Source organism: Nicotiana attenuata, unplaced genomic scaffold (genome assembly GCF_001879085.1).
Source record: "Nicotiana attenuata strain UT unplaced genomic scaffold, NIATTr2, whole genome shotgun sequence".
Lineage (NCBI taxonomy): Eukaryota > Viridiplantae > Streptophyta > Magnoliopsida > Solanales > Solanaceae > Nicotiana > Nicotiana attenuata.
Genome location: NW_017670247.1, coordinates 1,183,663 through 1,207,891, shown reverse-complemented (window position 1 = coordinate 1,207,891; position 24,229 = coordinate 1,183,663). Strand labels below are relative to the sequence as shown.

The 24,229-nt window shown below is 36.9% G+C and overlaps 2 protein-coding genes and 1 pseudogene across 2 annotated transcripts; 1 reads left to right on the top strand and 2 right to left on the bottom strand.

Moving 5' to 3' along the window:
* The first annotated feature begins 3,220 nt into the window (after positions 1-3,220).
* LOC109236633 (U3 small nucleolar RNA-associated protein 21 homolog) lies at positions 3,221-10,147 on the top strand. Its single transcript, XM_019402825.1, has 7 exons — positions 3,221-3,603; positions 3,693-3,720; positions 6,174-6,274; positions 6,906-7,109; positions 7,330-9,229; positions 9,315-9,529; positions 9,753-10,147. Exons 1-7 carry the CDS (start codon positions 3,478-3,480, stop codon positions 9,900-9,902), a joined length of 2,724 nt encoding a protein of 907 aa, XP_019258370.1. The 5' UTR covers positions 3,221-3,477; the 3' UTR covers positions 9,903-10,147.
* A 1,230-nt stretch (positions 10,148-11,377) lies between these two features.
* Positions 11,378-15,328, bottom strand: LOC109236632 (annotated as a pseudogene).
* A 502-nt stretch (positions 15,329-15,830) lies between these two features.
* On the bottom strand, positions 15,831-22,740 carry LOC109236630 (conserved oligomeric Golgi complex subunit 8). Its single transcript, XM_019402824.1, has 12 exons — positions 22,432-22,740; positions 22,190-22,342; positions 21,579-21,727; positions 20,655-20,732; positions 20,469-20,562; positions 20,273-20,347; positions 19,844-20,140; positions 18,331-18,398; positions 18,182-18,236; positions 17,895-18,033; positions 16,692-16,876; positions 15,831-16,605 (listed from the first exon to the last, which is right to left on the bottom strand). Exons 1-12 carry the CDS (start codon positions 22,558-22,560, stop codon positions 16,303-16,305), a joined length of 1,725 nt encoding a protein of 574 aa, XP_019258369.1. The 5' UTR covers positions 22,561-22,740; the 3' UTR covers positions 15,831-16,302.
* Positions 22,741-24,229: the final 1,489 nt, after the last annotated feature.

Genomic DNA, 24,229 nt, shown 5'->3' with positions numbered 1-24,229 from the left:
CATAAAGTAGAGAAAATCAAACTATAACAAATAAGTAGATCATTTCAATAAACTGAAATCAATTCTCATGTTTCATCATTCCTAGTTTACTTCATTTTCTGACTTATCTCACAGCCATCATGGTTACAAGAAAATGTACCTGAAATGGTAAAAATGAGTGAACAAGGAGAATCAGCAGCTAGATTTGAGCAGAGAATGAACCAGCAACAAACAGTCCAGATTTAATGATGAAACCCAGAACAACAGCTCAAAAATTTGATGGAGCAGTAAACTCAACAGTGCAAAACCCCAAAAATGCAATCTGAACAAGGGGTACTGAATTCTAATAACCAAAGCACCCAAAGGAAATCATTAACTGACTTTCAACCCATTTCAAAGCTAGAAGGTGAACCCCAACTCTGATCAAAAGATGCTTTTCCCAAAAATTCAAACTCACACTCGATGGAACAGTAGTAGCCTATACTTCCTGTATTTTTCTTATATTTTAGCTCTCTAATGCTTATCTTTCAGAATCTGTAGGCTCTGTATTTTGTTCTGGATTTTTAACTCTTCCCCAAACCTTCCCTTGAAAGGCAAGAATGATACCTTATATAGGCTCAAACATAGAGCAGCCCTTAGGTTCTATTTTTTACCTTTGCCCCCTTTTGAGTTTTTCTTTTTAGCTTGGATAGCCCCCAATTCCTAACTTTCTACCCAAGTTTTAGTACCGATCCATCTGAAATTTTACTAAAGCCCCTCACTAGAAGCTTCCAAATCAGTTAGAGAAAAAATTCCTACCCGGAATACCTAGACTACCCTCCAATACCCCTGAAATTACACTCAACACTCAAACGGGTCAAGCTGACCCAATGGTTCAGGGATGGGCTTTAAGCAAAATCAGATATACCCTTTATTGGGCTTGCGGAACCCAAAATCAAACCAAGTTAACAAAATTCAGTACAAAGTCTTGAAAGGAAAACAGGTAGAAGCATTTTGACATCACAAACAGACCCCTAAACTAATTTGGCTCAAGAACTAAATGAGAAATCACACAAACTATAACAAAACTAGAGGGAATACTAATTAACGATTAACCCGGATTAAAGGGACACATGCAGAAGTGACTTTGAGAAAAACCAAAGAAAACAAGAACATAGAAGAAGATAAGGAAAAGAAAAATGAAGAAAAAGGGTCCATGAAAATACCTGGTGCAAAACAAACGGATAAAAGCCCCCTGAACGACCCTTTGGAAGAATCCGATTTTGGGCCGAATAAAACCTTAATCACATGTTCTCAATGAAAACACGAGACTAAAGTCTAATCCGAGCCCAAATCATTGTTCAACTGGCTGACCCGCATTTTTTGATTTAGGGTTCTGATTTTAGATTTGATATTTGAGGAATTCAGGGGTGATTTGAGGGAAACTGGCCATGGATTAAGGGAGAGGGGGTTGTGGTGGTCAAGGGGTGTGGATTTGGTGGTGAAAGGAGGTGGCGCTGCCACCGGAGAACTCATGGCGGCTCTAGGGTTCATAGATTCAAATCTAGATTCGAGGGATTTGGGTAGGTTTTAAGGAAAACTGATGATATATTTGGGTTGAGGAGGTCGAGGCGGGCCTATGGTGTCAATTTCATGGTGATTGAACGCCGGCCGCCGCCGTAGGCGATTCCCGGCCGGCGGCAGGCGGTGGTTTAGGGCGGAGCGGTGAGAGACGATTGCGGGGGGGCCTGAAAGGGGGGGGGGGGTAGGGCATTCGGACATATATATATCAAATGCCCCCCAGTTAAGAGCCGTTGGATTCAACTACCTCGACGGCCCAGATCAATTACGACCTAAACGGAGTCGTTTCAGTTAAGGGGAAAGACCGGACCGGGCATGGGCTAGTATTGGGGCAGGCCTGGTCGGGTAATTGTTATTTGGGCTAAGGAGGTTTGGGAAATTGGAAGGGGTTAGGGCTTGAGGGGTTTTAACAGCTTTGGCCCAACAATTGGGTATTGTTTTAATGAACCTTTTCTTCATTTTCTATTTCCTTTTCTTTCTTTCTTTTAATTTATTATTTTTCAGATTTTGTAAAAATGAAAAATTAAAATAAAAGACCTGATTTAATTCCCAAAACTAAACTACTTATTTCCTCAAAATTGATTAAGTCCTAATTTAAAAGAAAACTTATGACAAATTCAAAAATTAAAAGTTAAAAATGTAAAATGAACTATTTTTGTTATTTTCTTTACTTTAAAGTAACTTAATTACTAATTAATCCTAAAATATAAAATTAAATCCTAAAAGCAAATGCCAAATGTATTTTTTGTATTTTTCATATGAATTAAAAAAAACACCAATAAAATGCAACAATTATCAAAAAATAACACAAAATTCACAAAAATTGTAAAATAATAAAGAAATTATTTTGTTTGAAATTTTGGGAATAATTCATATAAGGGCAAAAATCGCGTGTTCACAAGCCCGACTCAGATCTACGATCGCATTTGCGATCGCAAAGTTNAAAAATTGTAAAATAATAAAGAAATTATTTTGTTTGAATTCTGGGAATAATTCATATAGGGCAAAAATCGCTGCTCACAATATTATTATACATTCCATATACACGTTTATACAAAGTTATAAATTTTTATACATGTAAAACATATGTGAACTTAAAACTGAAATTAAAATTTTTTCTTACTTTTTCTCGAACAATCGATGTATAAAGTTAATTTTTTGTTGTTGATTTCTCTGCTAAATTGCGAAGTTGCAGTAATTTTTTCCATTTATTTGTTTTTTTTGTTTCTGCTATTTAAAACTTGGGGAAGAAGAAAATTTAAATTTTTTCGAGTTGCATTATAGTTTGTTTGCATTGTTGTAGTTGTAATAGGAATATATATGATCGATTTAAGCTAGTTGTGCACATAGATCCGTAAAGTTATATCGAGGCGATGATATCATATTGTGAGGGTTTCATGGGTTATGCAGATGAAAACTTAAAATGTTGGCATGCGGATGAAGAGCACCTACGTGGATTGTACTTTTCTGCAATTATCTCTAAAAAAATATGGCTGAAAATCTATTATTTTTAACCGAATAATTTACTTTTAACAAAAACAATGGAGTTCTAACTATTTAAATTAGACCAAAACAGTACACTTAATTTAACTGAAGTTCAAATGTGTTCAGTTGAATAATAGGAGGACTGAAACTGTAATAATGTGATAACTCAGAGATCAAAACTACGTACTACTATTTTTCGAACAAATAAAACGAAAGAAAGAAGGAAGGAAGCAAGAAAAATAAAGGGAAAAAAAAAAAGAAAAAAGAAAAGGGAACACTCCTACTAGGGTTTAGAGGTTCTCACTTCCAAAACCCTAAGCTTTAGCAGGGCTTCAATTTCCTGGACGCAAAAATCCTTCTTTCTAAGTGTAGTGAAAAGAAGAAGAAATAAGAAAGCTTTAGCAGTAATTCAATAAAAGAGCTTCTTTCAAAGTGTTGTGGAAAAAAAGGGGAATGGGGATATTCGAACCATTTAGAGCAATTGGATACATTACGACCAATGTTCCCTTCTCTGTACAGAGACTTGGCACTGAGACCTTCGTCACCGTCAGCGTCGGCAAAGCTTTCCAAGTTTACAACGTATGCCTTTTCTCCCTTCACCCTTGTCAAGTTCTATTTTTTTTTTTGTGGTAAAAATTTAATCTTTTTTTCATTTTTTGAATCTGCAGTGCGCTAAACTCAATTTGGTCCTTGTTGGTAAGCAATTTATTTATTTGGTTGTGATTCTGCATAATGTCAGTATTTTCAGTTTTTGTCTAACCAGCTTAATTCTTGAAATTTGTTATATTTGAACTTTTGATTCTGTTAAAACTTAAATATTATGGGACCTTTTGTTTTTCTTGGGGGTGGGGGTGTTGGGAGGGGTGATGAGGGTAGTTGAAGTGAGAAAGAACATTTTTTTTTTCTGGTAGGTGCAGGTTATGTGAGGTATTGGCTGTGGTCAGGGTTAAATGAAGATTTCATGGTAACTGATTTATGCCCTAAATAGGTCTCTTGAGTTACACAGAATAAGGTATCCATACCCGTATTTTACCCGTTAACACTAAGCAAGGAGTCCCATTTCTGATATCTGAGAATTACTGCGACGGACTTTGTCATGTTTTAATAACCTGTGGGCGATCTTAGACTGAAATAAATTAATGAACTCTTGAATATCTTCAATAGTTGTAGGCTGCAAAGTACAAGGACATAGTGTTTTGAAGAAATTTCTTGGTTTTTTTTTTCTTTTTGAAAAAGGGTGTGTGGAACAGTTAAATATGTTGTGAACCTAAGAAGCCAAGAAGGAATAGCGTAAGACAGAGGCAGATGATATGACAGCACACATGGATTTCGGAGAATAGTTAAAGTTGAGCATAGTTAGGATATATATTATACCACACAATGTGTACCAATGAGTTGGCTATCCATCAGAGTCTCCCACTTGGGTTTGAATACCAGGCTAATCACTGCTGTTCTCACTGAATTCGCCCAATTTATCAAGCAACTTCTCTAGTGAAGGAATGATTCAAGGCTGAGAAATAAGTAGATGAAATTTCAATAGATACTGAATGCATGACGGAATTATTATGCCAATTTTAGTTATCAATTTTTCATATTCTGTTCTGGTTAACATACTGGGCTTTAGAGCAGATGTAGTTCTTATTATTTTCTGCTAGCTATGTCACTTGATCATGCAAACAGTGCTTATATTTTCTAGTCCTCTATAACTTAAGAAAAAAAGCCATTACTTTAGAGAGCGTGCCATTGAGTACATCAGTGTTATGCTGTTATGGCTTTAGGAGAAGACAACATTTCCTTTTCTTTGATGCTATCAGTTGGAACGGCCAGTCGTATTCACTTCTTTCTATTATGGTTTTGGAGCTTATTGCATTCTTTTCAATTTTATCCATATCTTGTCCTACGCTGCAGTAATATTCCTAATTTAGTCTAAACTTGCTTGAAGAGGTCACTGGCAGGAAATCTGGTTCTTCGAGAAGATAAAATTTGGAACTAGGTTTCTTAAGTTCATAAAAACAAAACACATAAGTCACGTGTAACCTTTTGCAATCCCCTTTTGGGGATTCCAGAAAAGCTTCATTCGTTTAGATATTTAAATGAAGCTCCATTCCTTCTTCAGCAGTTTTACCATCTATTTGTTTTAGAAAAATAAATGATTCTGAGATGTTGTGCCTTTTTTGGCATCCCACGAACTGTAATTAATCTATAACTGTAGGATGGGAGAATTAATGTCAGTTATGTTGGACCTGAACTTTTCACTTCAGGTTTTCTTTGTGGAGTTCGATGTAAAATTTGAAAAGGGATTTATAAGAGGGCTACAAAAATGGATACAAGTTTTAAGAGCAAATTGTCTTCAGAAGGAGATGTGATAGATTGATCTATAGCTGAAAGACTTGCTTGATTTGAGGAGAAATCCTTTGGTTTCAATAGCAGATAGGTCTAGAGGGAAGTTATGAGAATGATGTTCATGCATTACTTCCATAGGAAGTTTAGCACGGTTAATGATATCAGTCAATGCATTACAGTGTTTTGCGGCTCTGGAGTTAGGGGAAGGTCAATTGGCTAGTAGGTGGAAAAGGCATATGTAAGAAGACCATTTCAGTAAAATAAGGGAAACGATATCTTTATAAAAGGTATTATAAGAGAAACAATCAGCTGCTGACAAAAAGTGAGGAAACGATGAGCTCTACTCTTCTAGAAACAATGATCAGTTGAATTTTACTCATTACTAGTAGTTTTAATACTAGATTGCAGCCCGTACTAGTTAGCTATACTGCCATGTCCAGATTATTGTCAACTAAAAATCAACTATGCCTCAATCCCAAAGTATTTGGGGTTGCCTGTATGAACCCTCTGTATCCATTCCACTCTACCTGATCCTTTTTGTTCCAACGTCAAGTAATTTGTCTTTTCTAGGAAAATTGCTGGTTTCTAAAACTTTAGGTTTTCTCTGAATCTCTCACTTTATCCCTTTACTATCTTCGTACAAGTTTCAAACCGGAACACTTAGGCAAACATCTGGCCTAATATAACTGGTGTTCAGTCTATTGTGTGGTGGAAAAGAGTTGTTACTAATCTTTAAGGAGTTATTTAGTGTCATTCTTAAAACTTTTTCCTGCACTTCCTTGACATTCTTATTTTAATTATTAAAGGTCCTCAATTGCCAAAGAAGATTCGAGCTCTCGCTTCTTATCGTGAATATACTTTTGCTGCCTATGGGAGTGATATTGCAGTTGTTAAGCGTGCTCATCAGGTTTGCTTTTTCCTCTGAATGTATTAATCTTGATTAGGCTTTGTTGGAAATAGCTCTTTCCCCCAAAACTGTGCATGTTAGCTCTTTGAAGCATCCCACTCTGACGATCTAGATGATTGATCTTATTACCCTTATATCAGTTTGAGAAGAATGCCTTCGAACTCTCTGAAATGTGTTGAAGTTTATTTCTGTCATTGCGTCGTTCACAAAAACCCATGATCTTCGGAAAGCTTTGCTATAAATGTGGATGAGCTTTAGCTTCCTATAATTTATTGATGATCTGAATGTTTCTGGAGTAGGATAGAAAGAGTTCGTCTGAGGCATCTGCCTTCAGGGGATCTCTTCTTGAATAATCCCCTTTCCTGATCTCTCTTTCCTTTTTCTCTTCTTTTGCTGGATGAAAGTCAGGTTTTGTTTCAAATGGTGCAAGGATTGGGCCCTCCTGCTCCTATTACCAGTTACTTTGCTGTTTCTTTCTATTTCATAGATTATTAGCACATTTTTGTCTTCTCCTTTTTCCTTTAAGTATTTCAGTTCAGATTATTATTTTGGGCTCACCTTTGAAGTTCAGCATGAAATAAGGGGCCTTTTTATCCTTTTCTGATGCAATGATTCACTATTCTTTGGTCAGGTGGCTACTTGGAGTAGCCATAGTGCTAAGGTCAATCAGTTGCTTCTTTTTGGTGAACACGTCCTAAGTGTTGATGTTGAAGGCAATATCTTCATATGGCAGTTTAAAGGTATAGACAAGAATCCTGCTCCGATCGGACACATAAAGCTAGATGATAAATTCTCTCCTAGCTGCATAATGCATCCAGACACTTATTTAAATAAGGTATGGCTTTTTTTTTTTTGACTTTGAGTAACACAACAACTGAAGCATGTGTTGGTGACAGTAGTTAATACAACCACTCCCTCTCCCCCTGGAAACCCAAAATTAAAAAGCTAATGTAAAACATTCTTCTTAAAGGAAGAAAAAAGGTAGTTTAGCTAGTTTCTTTGTTCCTATATGTTTCACTGGACAGGTTTTTTTACATTAAGTGGTTTGCAAACAGGTTATGGTAGGAAGTCAAGAAGGTGCTTTGCAACTCTGGAATATAAGCACAAAGAAGAAAATTTATGAGTTCAAGGGATGGGGATCTTCTATTACTTGTTGTGTTTCATCTCCAGCACTAGATGTTATTGCTGTTGGATGTGCGGATGGAAAGATTCATGTTCATAACATTCGTTATGATGAAGAGGTAGCTACATTTAGCCACTCTACAAGAGGTGCTGTTAATGCCTTGTCATTCAGCACTGATGGGCAGCCGCTTCTAGCTTCTGGAGGCTCATCTGGTGTTATAAGCATATGGAATCTTGAGAAGAGAAGGCTGCACTCTGTCGTCAGGGAGGCCCATGACTCCTCCATAGTTTCACTTCAGTTCTTTGCTAATGAGCCTGTCCTCATGAGTTCATCCGCAGACAATTCAATGAAAATGTGGATCTTCGATACAAGTGGTGGGGACCCTCGTTTACTACGGTTTAGAAGTGGTCACAGTGCTCCTCCTCTATGTATCAAGTTCTACGCAAATGGACGTCACATCTTGTCTGCTGGTCAAGATCGAGCGTTTCGTCTTTTTTCTGTTGTTCAGGATCAACAAAGTAGAGAACTTTCCCAGCGACATGTGTCTAAAAGAGCAAAGAAGCTTAAGGTGAAAGAGGAGGAGATAAAATTGAAGCCTGTTATTGCATTTGATGTTGCTGAAATCAGGGAACGTGATTGGTGCAATGTGGTTACATGTCACATGGACACCCCACGGGCTTATGTATGGAGGCTTCAGAATTTTGTTCTCGGTGAGCATATCTTAACTCCATGCCCTGAAAATCCAACTCCAGTCAAGGCCTGTGCTATTAGTGCCTGTGGCAATTTTGCTGTACTAGGGACTGCCGGCGGTTGGATTGAACGATTTAATCTGCAGTCAGGAATCAGCCGTGGCAATTATATTGATCAGTTGGAAGGTAAAAGTGCTGCTCACAATGGGGAAGTAATTGGCATAGCTTGTGATGCAACAAATACCATCATGATAAGCGCTGGATACCATGGTGATGTAAAAGTTTGGGACTTCAAAGGACGTGATTTGAAATATAAATGGGAGGTTGGGTGTTCCTTAGTTAAGATTGTGTTCCACCGTTCTAATGGTCTTTTGGCTACTGTGGCAGATGACTTAATTATCCGTCTATTTGATGTTATTGCACAGAGGATGGTTCGTAAATTTGAGGGTCACACTGACCGTATCACTGATATGTGTTTTAGCGAGGATGGGAAATGGCTTTTGACGTCCAGTATGGATGGGACTCTCAGAATTTGGGATGTAATTTTAGCTAGGCAGATAGATGCAGTTCAGGTTGATCTGTCTATCACTGCATTATCTTTATCGCCTAATATGGATATCTTGGCCACATCTCATGTTGACCAAAATGGCGTCTACCTGTGGGTCAATCAAGCGATGTTCTCTGGAGCTGCCAGCTTTGCATCTTACGGAAGTGGACAAGAAATAGTCAATGTTAAGATGCCGTCAGTTTCTTCTGCAAAAGATGGTGAAAACAATGATAATAAAACTATTGTTAAGCAATCGGAGTCCCTTGATACTTCCCAGTTTTTATATTCAGGTCATCAAATTCCAGATCTAGTCACTCTTTCACTATTGCCTAAGAGTCAATGGCAGAGCTTGATCAACCTGGATATAATAAAGGCCCGCAACAAACCCATTGAGCCTCCAAAGAAACCTGAAAGAGCACCTTTCTTCTTGCCTTCAATACCATCTCTGTCCGGTGAGATATTATTTAAACCAAGCGAAGGTGCTAATGAGGAGAATAATACACAAAATGCCGAATTGGAAAAGAACAGTAAGAAAACTGATCTTCCAGCATCCAAATTCTTGCAAATTCTTCAGTCCTGCGCGGAGAAAGAGAATTGTAAGCTCCTCTTTTTCTCTTTATATGTATCCACTTTCCTTGTTATTGGAAAGACTCTAGGTTGACACGTTTAATGTCTTTGCAGTTGCAACATTCACTGATTATATCAAAAGCTTGTCGCCTTCAACATTGGATATGGAGCTCCGAATGCTTCAGATAATAGATGACGACGACGAGCAGGAGCCTGAGAAGAGACAAGAATTGCAATTTATTGAACTGCTAGTGGATTACTTTATTCACGAGGTTTCATGCAGAAACAATTTTGAGTATATACAGGCTCTGATTAGATTGTTTTTGAAGGTAAATTTCTGTGTTTACAAAAATTTCTGTGTTTACAAGCTGTCTAGTTTTTATTCTCATCTTGACATTGGTGAGATAGTCAAGCTTAGGTCTAGAGAGTGTGTTCTGAGGATTCAACTACTGACATAAGCCTGACTGGAATTGGCTATTATCCCGCTTGAAATTTCTCTTTGATGTTTTCTGATTTTGACATTTTCATTTAACCCTCTTTTGTCCTGGCCAGATTCATGGTGAAACAATTCGGCGCCAATCAAAATTGCAGGATAAGGCAAGAAAGCTTTTAGAAGTTCAATCTGCAGTTTGGCAAAAAGTAGAGAAATTGTTCCAAAGCGCCAGATGCATGGTCACATTTCTTAGCAACTCTCAATTTTGATTAATGTCAACATGACATCCTTTGGCTGTTGTAATGTAATTGCAATTTTGTTTTCTTCGAGTTAAGTTTGCCACTTTTCTCATGCTTTCGCTTTTGAATCCGCCAACTGCGGAAATGCTATCATGGCTTTATGATTAACTTATATTCCGACTGAAGAACAAGAGTTTTCGACAGAAGTAGTGAGAGATGTAATTAAGTCGAACAAATTTATAAGGAGGGAAAAAGATTACTTTTTGTTGGTGATACGTGCTAGTAGTATTTTTCTGTTTCTCAATGCCAGTACTCTTTTTGCTTGCATAGGGAAATCTTGATACATATCGTTCTACTTTCTTCTTCATAAGTGATAACACTTTTTCATATACAAGACACATTTCAAAAATATTTTATAAGTGATACCCGTTAGGAATTTGGCTATTTCAATTCCTTCTAGCGTAAGATTTTGTACTCCTTTTTCTTCCATTATACGAATCATAATCGCCATTATTTCCATGTTTCTTTTATATTCACTATCTTATGCATTAGTGTCAGACATTCAGTTTGGTAGCTGTGTTAACTATAATCCTAAGATAATGCGTCATGTAATTATAGGTGCATTGGACCATTATCACTTTATTCCTCCTTGTGATTATCTCATATTAGCAATGTAACAATACATAGTGGATAACGTAATAAAGAAAAATTAGGGACTTAAAAGTTATATTTTCGTGTCCTTTAATTTTATAGAGATTATAATTTGTTATTAGATACTTGCTAACCCCAAGTCCTTTTAACTAGTTGCCCGATGGGTCTGGATCCCAAATAAACTCTTGCAATATTTTATTCGCCTAAATTACAAGACCCAACAATTCAATGTTGGCTGTTTTTTCTGTAACAATTTCTCTCATATTCACAACTATATATTATATTTTTAAGAGGAAATCAACATCGACAATAAAGTTTTGTTCATAACAATTAATATGTCAATAGAACATACTCCAAGAACATCTATAAAGAAAAATTAGGCTGCTAATCATATTACATATTTGTGCCTCACTATAAATAACAAGTATATGTATGTGTATATATACTAATATAAAAAGTATAAGGCCTCTTATTAAAATTTGGCTTTAGGCCACTGATTTTATGGAGACGCCCATGTCTCTGCTGTTAATGCCGTAGCAGTGTTCTTGCTTTGGGCATCAACGTCAATATCCGTCTTCTTGAAACCTTTGCCAACAGTCTCTTCCTTGCCATGACGAAAGCCGGTTCTCCGGATCATTTAGGCCATTCTTGAAATCAAGAAGTGCTTCATGATCATTTAGTAACAACATTTTGGCCCTCACAAGCAAATTCTACAGCTATTGAATTATTCACTTGACTATTTTTTTTAGTTAGTTAACTCTTGGGTATATGCCCTTTAATTTGTATACATGAACTAATTCAAACATTGAGATAATAATAAAGTTACAATTTCACCAATTTTGCTGTATCTCATGTTTTTAATATCTGCAAGAAGAAGAGCACACTTTACTAAATTTAAATTTAAAAGATGTCTTATGTACAACGGGATTCACCTTCTTTACCTCTAATGAAACTTAATACAATGATTAAAATGATAATCTAGTGCTTGGACCTGATCGTCTGCTGCTGGTTACTCTGTTGCTTCCAGTTGAGACAAATCTGTCAATGACTCTGTCCAGGAAACTGAAATAAGCTCGTTTCCATGGCTTTCGAACGAGCAAGATACAGTAAGGAACAAGAATACCTACAAGAAATCCCAATCCAACACTCACATAAAACCATTTATCAGAAAATTCATCGCTGTAGTCATTCTTCAGTACAGTTGTATTGTCTGAGTTTCCATTTTGGCATAGTACTAGAAGTGGAGCTCCACAAAGATGGGGGTTCCCCTCAAAAGCAGACTCTGTAAAAGTTGTCATCTGCCCCTTATAAGGAACCATACCGGATAAATTGTTGTTGGAGAAGTTAAGATAGCTCAAGAATGACATCGATCCCATGCTTGATGGGATGACACCAGAAAGCTTATTACTCGAGAGATCAAGCGATCCCAACTGACGCAATCTTGAAATGTTTTCTGGGATTTGTCCAATGATTTGGTTTCCAGACAAGTTCAAAACCACGAGGCCGTGCAACTTAGTCATTTCCACAGGTAATGCTCCATATAAGTTGTTTCTTGACAAGTCTATTGAGATCAGAAGTGATAGAGTCTTGGTGTACTTTTGAAACTGGTTTTTCAAATTCACTCTCAAGCTTTCTCTACTCGTGGTTATTACTGATTCCTGCTGCTGTGCCTGTTGTTTGCTCCTGCTGATCTTCATTTTCTCCTTGTATTGCAATCTCCAGGTACACATTTGTACACTCCGGGCTTTTGAAATGAAATTGAGGCTGAACCTCTGCTATGGATTTGCAATCTTAGTAGCTCTCTCACGTTTAGATAGAATTTTGTGATTTAATAGTTTGCTCATTGTAATCAATCTGTAATAACTTGGGACTGTTAAATAGTAGACTGTTAAACTAATTAGACGTATTCCTGGAAGTATGAGAAATCTGTAGTTAGCAGTTTAATTTGGTTGAGTTTGTGTGGTACCTGTTTAGTTTGGAGTTTATTTTGGCTTTAAAAAGAAAAATCAAATACAGTTGGATTTGCATTTGATTTTGAAAACTAGTTTAATTTCAAGCTGAACATGTGTTACAGTAAAGCCCTCTATACTTCCCATACAACAAATATTCATCACCTTTTGCTCTTGTACCATGGCCTTTAGGTCTCCTATGCTTGTCGGAACGGTGCCAGTTAAGTTGTTTCCTGCAAGATCAAGGACCTGCAATGAACTCAAGTTTGACATTCCTAAAGGAAGTTCTCCTGAAAATGAATTTGACCTTAATCTGAGGATTCTAAGATTTGGAAAACCATCAGATATCCAAGAGGGAATATTTCCAGACAGTCTGTTGTTTCCGAGATCAAGTGTCTCCAAACTGGATAAATTTTTGAAAGAAAAGGGGATCCCTCCTGAGAATTTGTTGTCATTTAAGTGCAATGACTGAAGCTGCCTCAATTGACCCAAGGAACTTGAAATTAAGCCAAATAGGTTATTGTTCCCAAGGTCTAAGGCTTTTAGGTAAGAACATTCCCCTATGCTTGAAGGTATGTTTCCTGTTAGTTTATTGTTTGATAGATCAATGACTTGAAGAAGGGTCATCATTCCTATAGTAGCTGGTATTTCACCCGCAATTTCATTACCTGAAAGAGACAGGAATATTAAATCTGGCACGACTTCAGAAATATTCTGAGGGATGAGACCTTGAAACTAATTGTTTGAGAGATCAAGCAATTCAATTGGGACAGTAGGTAAAGGAATGGTTCCCTTAAATAGGTTTGAGCTCAGGTCAATATCTGCAAAGGGAAATATTGGTAATGGATTTGGTAGATTACCATTTAACTGATTAAAAGAACAATTCAGCAGGGATAGATTAGAAGAAATGTCCCAAAACCAGCCTGGAATTGAATCTGAAATACTTGCATTTGAAATATCTAGGAACTTAAGCTCCTTTTGAGACTTGAGCCAAGTAGGAAAAGAAGGACCTAAATGGCAAGACTCCATGTCAAGATTTCGAATCTGAAATGGAGGAATCCAGTTTGGATTAACATTCAAGGTGAAGGAGTTGGATGAAAGGTCAAGAATCTTCATTTTGCTCAGGTTCTTAAAATGAACTTCTGATAAAGTACCTATGAGGAAATTAGACGAAACATCAAGAACAGATAATTCAGAAAGCTGTCCGAAACTCTCTGGTAGAGTACCAGTTAGCTGGTTTCCTGAAAGTCCCAAGTTGGTCAAATTTTGAAGTGTTCCTAAAGAAGCTGGTATAGGGCCATCAAAAAAGTTGGAAGCTAATCCAAGTTGTTGAAGATTTTTCAACTGACCCAACCATTCTGGTATTTTACCAACAAGAGCATTAATGCTCAACTTTAAGTACATCAAACTTGGCAATGGCCTCTTGGAATCACATTTCTCGGCTCCTTCAAGTATTTCAGGTAGACTTCCTGTCAAGTTGTTTCCTGATAAATCGAAGTTGATTAATTTGCATAGTCCTCCTATAGTACTCGGTATTCCACCTTCAATGTTGTTCAATAAGAGATTGAAGTGAGTCAAATGAGTCATATTCCCAATGGATCTAGGCAGTTTTCCATGTAGTTTGTTCGAGCCTAAATCGAAAACTTCTATCTGTTTCCAGCTTCCTCTAAATAGTTCGTGGCAACTGGCACTAAGGTTTGTGTTAAGCGCAAGGTTCAAGTATCTTAACCTCGGAATCTCACTGATGCCAAGTGGAATTCTGCCTCTAAGACCAGAGTTGCTCAAGTCTATATGTTCGAGATTGCTGATATTTACAAGCCAACTTGGGAACATTGAGTTGAAACTATTGAAACTAAGATCAATAAAAGCTAGTGAAGTGAAGTTGACAAGAGTAAGATATGAAATGGATCCAGACAAGCCATAAGATGAAAGACGCAACGCTGTTAAATGTGGAAGCTGGTTTAGCATTTCCAACCAACTTGATCCTACCATAGAGAGATCTACTTGGTTCATCCCAAGATGTTTTAAAGAAACAAGATGAGTCACCCACTGAAAATTTTCAACAGGCTGAGAATTCTGAAGAAACATCAAGATACTGTAAGTGAGAAAGATTTCCCAAAGTTGGAGGTATTGTGCCAAAAAACCCAGCTTTTGATAGATTCAGATATCCCAAGTTCTTCAAAGAACCAACAAATCTTGGAATTGGGATTCCACCAAAAGTGTTTAGACTCAAATCCAAGTATTGTAAAGATTGGATTTTTAACAAAGAAGGCCTAATCTCCCCACTCAGGTTCCAAAATCCATACCTGGTAACATCAGCAGAATTGACTGGAAATGGATTGTGAAGGTCTATTTTGATAACAGAACCAGTAGTGTTACTGCACCCTATTCCTCTCCACTTACAACAGTCTTTTCCTTGCCATGACGAAAGCCGGTTCTCAGGATCATTTAGGCCATTCTTGAAATCAATAAGTGCTTCATGATCATTAGCTGAACAATTAGTAACAACATTTTGGCCCTCACAAGCAAATTCTACAGCTATTGAATGTAAAATGACAACAAAAAGAATATAAACTTGAAGCCTTTCCATCAATCCCAAGTCTTGGAACAAGAAAGTTACATTTGAACGAATATAACAAAGAACCAAAAGTTTTCAGGATGGGATTAGGTGGTTGAAATAAATGATGTATTAGCAATAACTATTATCAAAATGGTTGTCACTTTCCATCATGTAGAACATTAACTGACTAAAGTACAACAAAAAGAATTAGTAAAGAAATTGGTTTCACATTTTTTTTGTTAACTGGTCTTTATGTCATAGGATTTGAAAATGATTTTGTCATGTTTCCTTGAGCGTCAATCTTTCGGCTTTGTCGCTAGCTTTTGTTCTTTGTCTTGTCAAGTTTTCAGAAGTCAACAACATAAACAATAAACAAAACAGAAAATGAAAAGGGGGAAATTGGGATGAACTTTCTAAAGTTGACGAATACAGCTCAAACTTTATGCAGCTACAGAGCTACTACATGAATTTGATTTTGCACGAAGAAAGAGAAAGAGATCAATTCTGATTTGTTTAATATACATCTGGATTTTATTTAAACTTCTTAACTTTTATAGAATAAAGTTGAGAAAAGTTGTATACAGAAGAGTAAAAGATGGATTCACACAATTTAGACACAACCGTGGTTAAAGACTGTTGGTTCCAAAGGTTGTTCTTGTCTCTTTAGTCTTAACGGATCTTTCTTCATGATTAGTTAAAGTGACCACTTTCCAGTATCAACTATTAATAAACTGTAGATCAAATCCGTTATGCAAAGTTTTTACCCTGGTAAAAAGATTCTTCAAAAATGCAACAGCATATGGAACAAACACTTCTTTCACCGAAGAAAGCATATAAGTCCTATTTTGTTCTCAGAATGAAATAATATTGGAGAGTTCATACAATTTAGTGCCTTTGCAGACCCTAGAGCATCACCATTTATACAAAATCTTCATTACACTTCGATATCTCGTATATAAATCAATTCATTCTCAGTAACACTATGAATAGTGAGGAGGAAGAGAAGAAAAGCTTTTTCAAAGTTGTTACAGGCCAAACTCCATCCGAGTAGTATCTTTCCTTTAAACCGAGTACAAACGTGAATGCTCATTATAGCTATCTGATCATAATCAATCAGCCACAACCACTATCTCATTGGATGAAAAGGTTTATCCCTGGATTTGAAGAACCGAGAAAAGCATCTTTCTGATTCTCTTTAGTACTTCATCAGAAAATGCAGTATAAAGGAGTATATATCAACTGGCTTTCCAAACGTATAAGCTCTTCAACATCACGAAGACACATTACCAGGCTTTTCCTCATTTTCTGAAGGGACATTGTTGGGTTCCTCTTCTGTGTTGGTACTCTCAGCTTGTTCAGTACTAAGAACTACCCCATTTTCCTTCTTAGGCATGTCACCGTTTTCTGATATACTCTTGGCCTCTGAATTACGAACTGGTTTTGGAAGTTCTCTGGAGGAAGAGGTCACCAATAGTCGGCTAATTCCATCAAAAAGAGTTTTGGCATCGGCTATCAGAGCAGCTCCACCCGGATAACAACGGCCAAAGCAAGTAACACAATGCGGGAAAGCAACCTGGAAAAGTACATAATTTGTATGATTGAATCAATGGGTGCGAGAATCAATTATAAGTGAAGTCAAACATGTTCATATGATGCTACCTCAATAAATGCTCGACATAATGATAGAAAAAGCAGAGACTCGTTTTCTCGAAGCATGCGAGTAGTGTTATATCTCAGTAAAGAATCAGAAACAGCCTGCAACCCCTTCACCAGTTCTTGTGCAAGCACGTGTTTTAAACTTAATGGAGCACACGGTCGTAATTCATTCATTGCCGCAGAGACACCTGCAAATCATAGACAGGATGCAAAAATAACTGGATTAGTGCAGCGAGACTATTTAGCAATTAGTTGAAACATAAAGCCAATGATTTTCTTTCCTTTCTTTTGGAGCTTTAAACATAAATCTGAAGTTTGTTCCATCAGTGGAAAGCTCAATAGTTCTTAGTAGTTGGTGAAGCTATTATCTTAGAGATACCAAATAACAGTGGCCACTGACTTTCTTTTTGTTCCTTTTCTTTTGGGTGCAGGTGGGCAGGTGAATAGAAGGAATGGAAGGAAAAGAGGAAAATTAACTTTGGTGGGATTAGAACCTGACACCTTATTGATGCAGGGTGGTTTTGAAACCAATAGTCATGAAGTACAGCTCAATAGTAAACTGATTAAGATACAATTCGTACAATATGAGGCCCTGCAAACTTTTCTGTGATTCAATAGAAGCTCAAATTTTGCCCTAAATCAAAGACTTATCTTTTTCACACCTGTAGGTCATAGCACTCAATGAAGATGCTTTCCTCCACATTAGAGATGCTTAGACTAGATAAACAATTCCAGTTCTATAGTTGAGTTCTCAATTATAAAATAATCAGAATTCAAAATCAGAACAAAATTCCAGCAACACAACTTTAAAAAAATAGCTTAAAATCGATTAGTGAACTCCACAAGATTTACAGAAAAGTGAATCGACCTCTAAAATCCTCTTGTTTTGTGTTCATTCATGGGAAAATCCAAAGAATGAATTTGTAGGATTCTAAAAGAAATTTGCCTATGCTTGGCAGGAGACCGCAGGCAGATAACAGGCATTAAAGCAATTTTGGTGACATAATAACATCCATAACACCATAAATTATTAGTGTACTCCAGCAGGAACCCAAAGCAAAATTTTGAATTCATAACCTAGATGTCTCTCATGCTGGCCTAAAAATCCATCTATTGGTATCTTGGTGCATTAACAGTTGTTGCCAATGAACAAGGGGGAACCTTCGCAAAAGGAGCTTAAGTAGTGAACTACGCCTTATAACGTACCATTAACAAAGACAGCCAAGGGTGGGTGCTCCATTAGACTCGAGGGAGGAGTAACATCTTCCTGACTTTCTTCACCAAAACTGCTGGCAGGAAAGCCAACTGCTGGTAATGGAACCCAGCGATGAGAATCAAGGACCAACTGGAATCAAGTAAAGTATACACATTACCAATCCTGAGCGAAGAATGATTGGGTGCTCATTTCAAAAGATAACTTCAGGTCTGAGTGCCTCCATTTAGGCTGACTGTGCTAGGTAAAAGATTTTTACCATTGGTGACAAAATATATACCTGGAAATTCTCGACAGCTGCATTCATGTTCTTCGAGAAGAGCTTAAGGACAGCCCTGCAAAATCATCAGAAAATGAAATGCATAAATGAACTAGCTTAATGACCAATTTTAACATTCCAAAATCACAAAGAACCAATCAGGTATGTACTCTTCAAAAAGAGGGGGAAGCAAGCCACGGAAGTCCAGTCCAACCCAACCAAGCCCCATGGCACAGTACTGTCAGGAGAAAAAGGAATAAAGCATCAATAAATGAGTTAAACCCAAAGCTTGATTTAAACACGGCGTAAGTAAATAACAAATGCAACAATAGGAACAAATATTGCAACGCCTCAAAACAAGCAATAACTATCTCGCGAATGCATCTGTGCAAATATGAACACCTTTATAGATTAAACAAAGCTTTGGCGGAGCCTGATTTCTGATGGCTTCAATACATCTCGTACGAAATAACAAGAGAAGAACTTATGGTTGGTGATGCCTCTTCAACTCCTCAATCCAACAGAAAAGAACTCCAAAAGAAAGGGGAGGGGGAACATACTCCCCTACTCACAATTTACGTGATAGTCTCTCCTTTGGAAAATGTTTGACACTATTCTCATAATAATACAATTCTAAAAGAGTTTCACAATTTTCAAGAATTTAATCTCATTAATAAACAAAATTAAAGCTGTCCATGCTTTCTACTATTACTACTATAATAGAAATAGTCAAATTAGCATTTTAAATTGTGTGGCAGTCAAATGATGTCACATAAAACAGGACGAAGGGAATTTAAGGAAAAGTCTGCAAGCATGCTCTTTAACTAATAGCTCATTATACTAGAATATACAACAAAGAACTTTCTACTTTATCTTATGCCATCAGAGCCAAGTCAGTTTAGATTTTGGATCTGTCGAGTGATTGAACTTTTCAGCCTGCAGAGAATTGAAGCCTGCTTATTTTCTATTGTAAATGTGGGAGAAGGACAAGAAAGTTAATGCCATCTGCTTTGGTTTCACGGCAGTTAGGGGCCAAAGAGTGGACAAAGATTCAAAAAATGTGACGAAGAAGATGGATAATGAAATTGTCCCCAAAACGTGACAAAGAGATAGGTTGAGAATTGAAATTGACCGAGTAAAGCAAAGCGATTAGAGGGACACAAACGGATGGATTTCAACTCTACTCTTTTAGGTTGCTGTCTAGATTTTGAGTTATATGGCTCTTAGAACTAGCTCATCAGATAAGATTACCCAAAGGTAAGTATGCTTTTTTGCTTTTGTGCTACACCACTCCCCTTCCTTCCCCACCAGATAGATAGAGAGAGAGAGAGAGAAGAAAATACAGTTGCCTGCTTTTTGCCTCTCGAAAATCATGTCAAAATCTTGATCTAGAATGCTTCTAGCAGGATGGCCAAAGTGCAACAAGAGACTTGAATGGTAAGGACAAACTTAAAAGCTATCTTTCTCCAACCATTTCTGGGAGCTTACGACTCGCGTTGTTCTGTATTCATAATTGTATACCTTTTCTTTCACGTGTTTAGTATTTAAGGTGATTGCAAGCAGAAGACATCAAGGTCAATCACAGGCAAGACTTTTACTCTCTCTTTTTTTAGACAAATAGGCATTTTAATAATGCAAAATGATTTCAAATGAGCAGTCTGGCACAGATAAATATGTGCTCACCATACACTGATCCAGAATGTTCGATAAAGAACCTCCTTCAGTGATCTTTGGTAGCATCATTTTTAGAGTTCTGAGGTGGGAAGAAATTTGGTGCATGGCCCAACTGAAGAGAAGCCCACCATCATAGTTTTCTTCCCTCCCTGAAGTATCATCAGCAAATATTGCACGGTACTGGTTAACAACATCAAAGAGATGCATTCGATGACAATTTATCATCCCTTTAAGGTATTCATAAGCATTTCTCTGGTCCAAGTCATCGAGGATTCCAGAAAGCCAGGCCTCACGGCATCTTAGAAACTGTTGAAGGGGCAAAACTGGTCAGCTATTGGTAAAAATAATGAACTAAATGCAATTAATGAAGACCAAAAGCAAATGGAAGATGTAGGTGTAGGCGTAAAACCCGGTGTTGTTCAAATGAATCAGTCTCACCTGTAAGCGCATCTCATACTCATTGAACACCCCTATTCGACGCAAGTATCCGATGATACGCAGACATTCTGGCAACTGCACCAATAAATAGTGAACAGTAAGGTCTTAAGCTTCATAATTTATGGAGAACTTCCATTCAAGTATGCGCCAATAGCATCACTGTAACATGATATACATAATCTATGCGAGCAGTCACCTGAATGTTTGATCTAAGTCTTTGGAGAAGCTGAGAAAGAAGAGATTGGGTAGTCTGCCTAACTTCTGCAGCAAGTGCTTGAATGACAGGTAACCTAGGATGAAAAAGAAGCAAAAGTACCTTAATAGTTTTTCAGCAAATTCAGTAAAAATCAGTTCATACTGGAAACCAAAGAAAAGAACTCACTTGGGGTGCATTGTTGAAAGCTTGGAAACAAATGCTTCTAAATCAAGAGCTTCATCATAGTTCCCATTCCTCACGCATCTGCAAAGTGAAGAGATTCATTAAGTCTAGCACCAATGAAGCACGGCCGGTTAAAATAATGATACTGTTTAGTTCTAGCAATTATACAGAGCATTATGTTCTGAACACATAAAAGTGATAAAACTTCTTTTCAAGCTTGACTACTAGCATGGCTGTGCTATGCAAGACAATTCTATCTGAAGCTCCAGGTTTGGCAGCTGTAATGGCTCCAAGAACTACACGACTTTTTTTTAATAACCGTGGTGGTGTCCGGGTCAGCTTGCACGCACCTCGGCTTATACCACGGGATACCTGCTACCTCACCAGCAACAGGTACCAAGTAACTCTTCCACCAAGGCTTGGACACATGGGAAGAAATCACCGAGTGTTTTTGTCTCCGTTGGGATTTGAATCTAAGACCTCGTGGTTCTCAACCCGCTCCATTGACCACTAGGCCACACCCTTGAGTGCAGAACTACACAACTTTGTTCATCGCCCAAATAAACACAAAACTTGATCATTTTCATATGCTAAACCACAACTTCAAACCCCTATGCATAGGAGCAAACGACAATTTCTCACTTTACTGTCTTGGCGATTCAAATCTCTAACCTCATGTTTGAGGTAAAAGGTCCTTTCCACTAGGCTATCCCTCACTCGTAAAAAAACAAAGTTGGATATGATAACTTGGCTACAATGTTTGCACCAAAATGAATCCTCTCGCAAATTTACCAGTCACACACATAAACTGCACCTTGGAAGGTAATCTACATCAAAAACAAATACCATGGACATTTTATCCCTTCAAAATCATGGATACCGATTCAATTATAACGTGTGATCCTTACAGCATTGACGAAAACATACGTGTCCATTAGCTGAGGAATTTCAAGCAAGTCCAGCAGAGTACTATGATTTGCAAGCAATGTTTGGTTCATTTTCCTCTTCTCCAAGATATGTTCTGCAGAGGTGCTGAACTCGCTGCAACCAGAAGTTAGCTTAGGAATCTCATCGATCTGCAAACAAGAAACACGATGGTAAGTGTTTACGTCCTTGTTCTTCATAAAAAGAATTTATATGAGAAAAAGATGAATAGTGTCTTCCCACTTACATAAAGAAATAACAGAACATTGAAGCCAACTATAAGGCTCACCCTAAATTGAATAAGCTATCCAGAAGGGTCTTTAGAAGCTTTGTATAGTTAGTTTAAATCTTATTCAAGAAAGCCATTAACCAACAAGGATTCATGCACTAAGCCTATACCACTCACACTTTTTCTGGATATATATTCGAGCAATAATAGCAATGCAACTGATGAACTCATTCTTATAAATATCAGTCTCACTTAGTCCTTAGGATTACTATCTCGTTAGTACACTAAAATGCACTTTCAGAATTATATAAGAGCTAAAATAGCAGTTCAACAACTCAAAATCAAATCAATTAACAAAATTTCTGCAAGGAAATATAAAAATTACCAAGGATTCAAGATGCTTATCAACAGAAGAAACTTCTTCGCGAATGGCATGCAGTGCATCAGCAGCATAAATAAAAGCGCGATAATTTCCAACGGCAACCTCTTGCATCTGCCTCCGAATTCTCTCCGCATCCACTCTCAGAAGTTCCGGTTCCTGCACAGATTAAAATAAAAAGTTCAATTCAAATGAAATTAAATCAACTAGTACATTTCAAACTTGTGGAGATTGCAATTAATTAGTACTTTGTGAAGGCGATCGAGAGTGAAAGAGAGGAGTTCGGAGACGTAAGGCTGTTGCGAAGCTGATGCCAGTGGGAGAAGTCCGGTGACCGGTGATGCCTCGTCCATCGGATCTTCTGAATCCATTGACATTGCTGATGACGAAGCCGAGAAATGCACGAGATCTGGAGTTTTAGGGGAGGATCTACTGTTAAGTTGTCGCGGGTTCGGGAGAAAATGACCAAAAAAATTACAATCGGTATGAAAATGAAATTACGAAGTTTTAAGTGGTCACTTGTTCAGTTAAAGGCTTTTTCTTTCTGTTTTCGAGTTCAGAGCAAGTGTTGAGCTTAATAAATCCCAAACTTTTGTATTACTCGAAGAATACTCCAGTTTTATTTTTTTAATATAATGTATGATTTTTAACTTGGGTTAAAATAATGTATTGGTAAGTCTAAAATTCATTCCTATAATTTGTAGTACAAAATACAGATTTTTCATTTCTAGTATATATGTTTGGAAAAGATAAAAATATCATTATCCATTTGGGAAAATGAGGGATTTTTGATATTTCTAATATTATTTTAAAGTTTTGCATATATCTAATTTATTCTTGAAACAAATAAATACGTATTTTTTATTATATTATTGTAACATTTTTAAATTCACGCATAAAATGTATGTAATAAACATGTGCTAATTCATAAATCTTGTGCCGATCAAAATGCAAATAATTTCGACCGCGAACTAAATTTGTCCCATTTTATAACCACCTATGCGGATTACGAGTCCAAACTACTCAAGCACTCTCAAATATTTATGAAAGCGCCACCGTCCTCCACTATAATAAAGACTTGAGTCCACTTCAAAGTCATTCGTATCATATTTTTCCGGGAAATTATCAGCTATGTCCATTTATAAGTAGCTCATTACAAAAATTGGTCAATTGATAAAATATTACTAATATTAACCAAATTAGCCAATTAGCTATTTGTAGCAAAAAATATTAAATTTTTGCTTTGTTTTGAGTGAGTGTTATTAGAATAGATTGGGCACAACTTAAGGAGCTTGAATCTCAGTTTTGGGATGATTTGGTGAAGTTTTGAGGTGGTTTGAATTAAAAATTCGAAGTAAAAGCTGAACATGAAAAAAAATGATATGTGTATCATTTGTGTATCACATATGTATCATATTTGTATCAATTGTGTATCACATGTATATCTATGTATACCTATGTGTGTGATACATGCGTGATACATGTTTGATACATGTGTCGCAGAAGACTTTTTTGAACTCGATTTAAATACGAATTTTGATACAAAACCAGTCCAAATCACCTCCAATCTTCCTCAAATTTTGTATATTGACTTATCTATATATTTTCAATGAATTTCAACTATACCCATTGAAAAAGTTCCTTTTTTATTTAGATTTTTGGAATATTGTATATATTTTTATATTTCATCACCTTATTTGCTACCCCGTCCATGAAATTTCCTTTCCGTCTTGTATCTAATGTTGTTAATCACGCTTAAAAATATGGAAGGTGATTTTTGCATGTGATTCTTTGAGAGAAAGAACCCTATTATTTGGTTTTTCAATTTTTGTTGGCTAGTTTTGGTAAGTCTATGACAAATGGCTAGAGGTTGATAAGTTGAGATTTATTTAGGACATTTGTGTAAGTTTCCCAATTTTTTCAATGTAGGATCAAAGACAAAACTACTCAAGTCTCAACTCTATTTTCTCTACTCTACTAAAGTATTTTTTTCATCATTTACATTGTTGTTAGTTGTATTTGCTGACACCACTTGTAACCATCAAA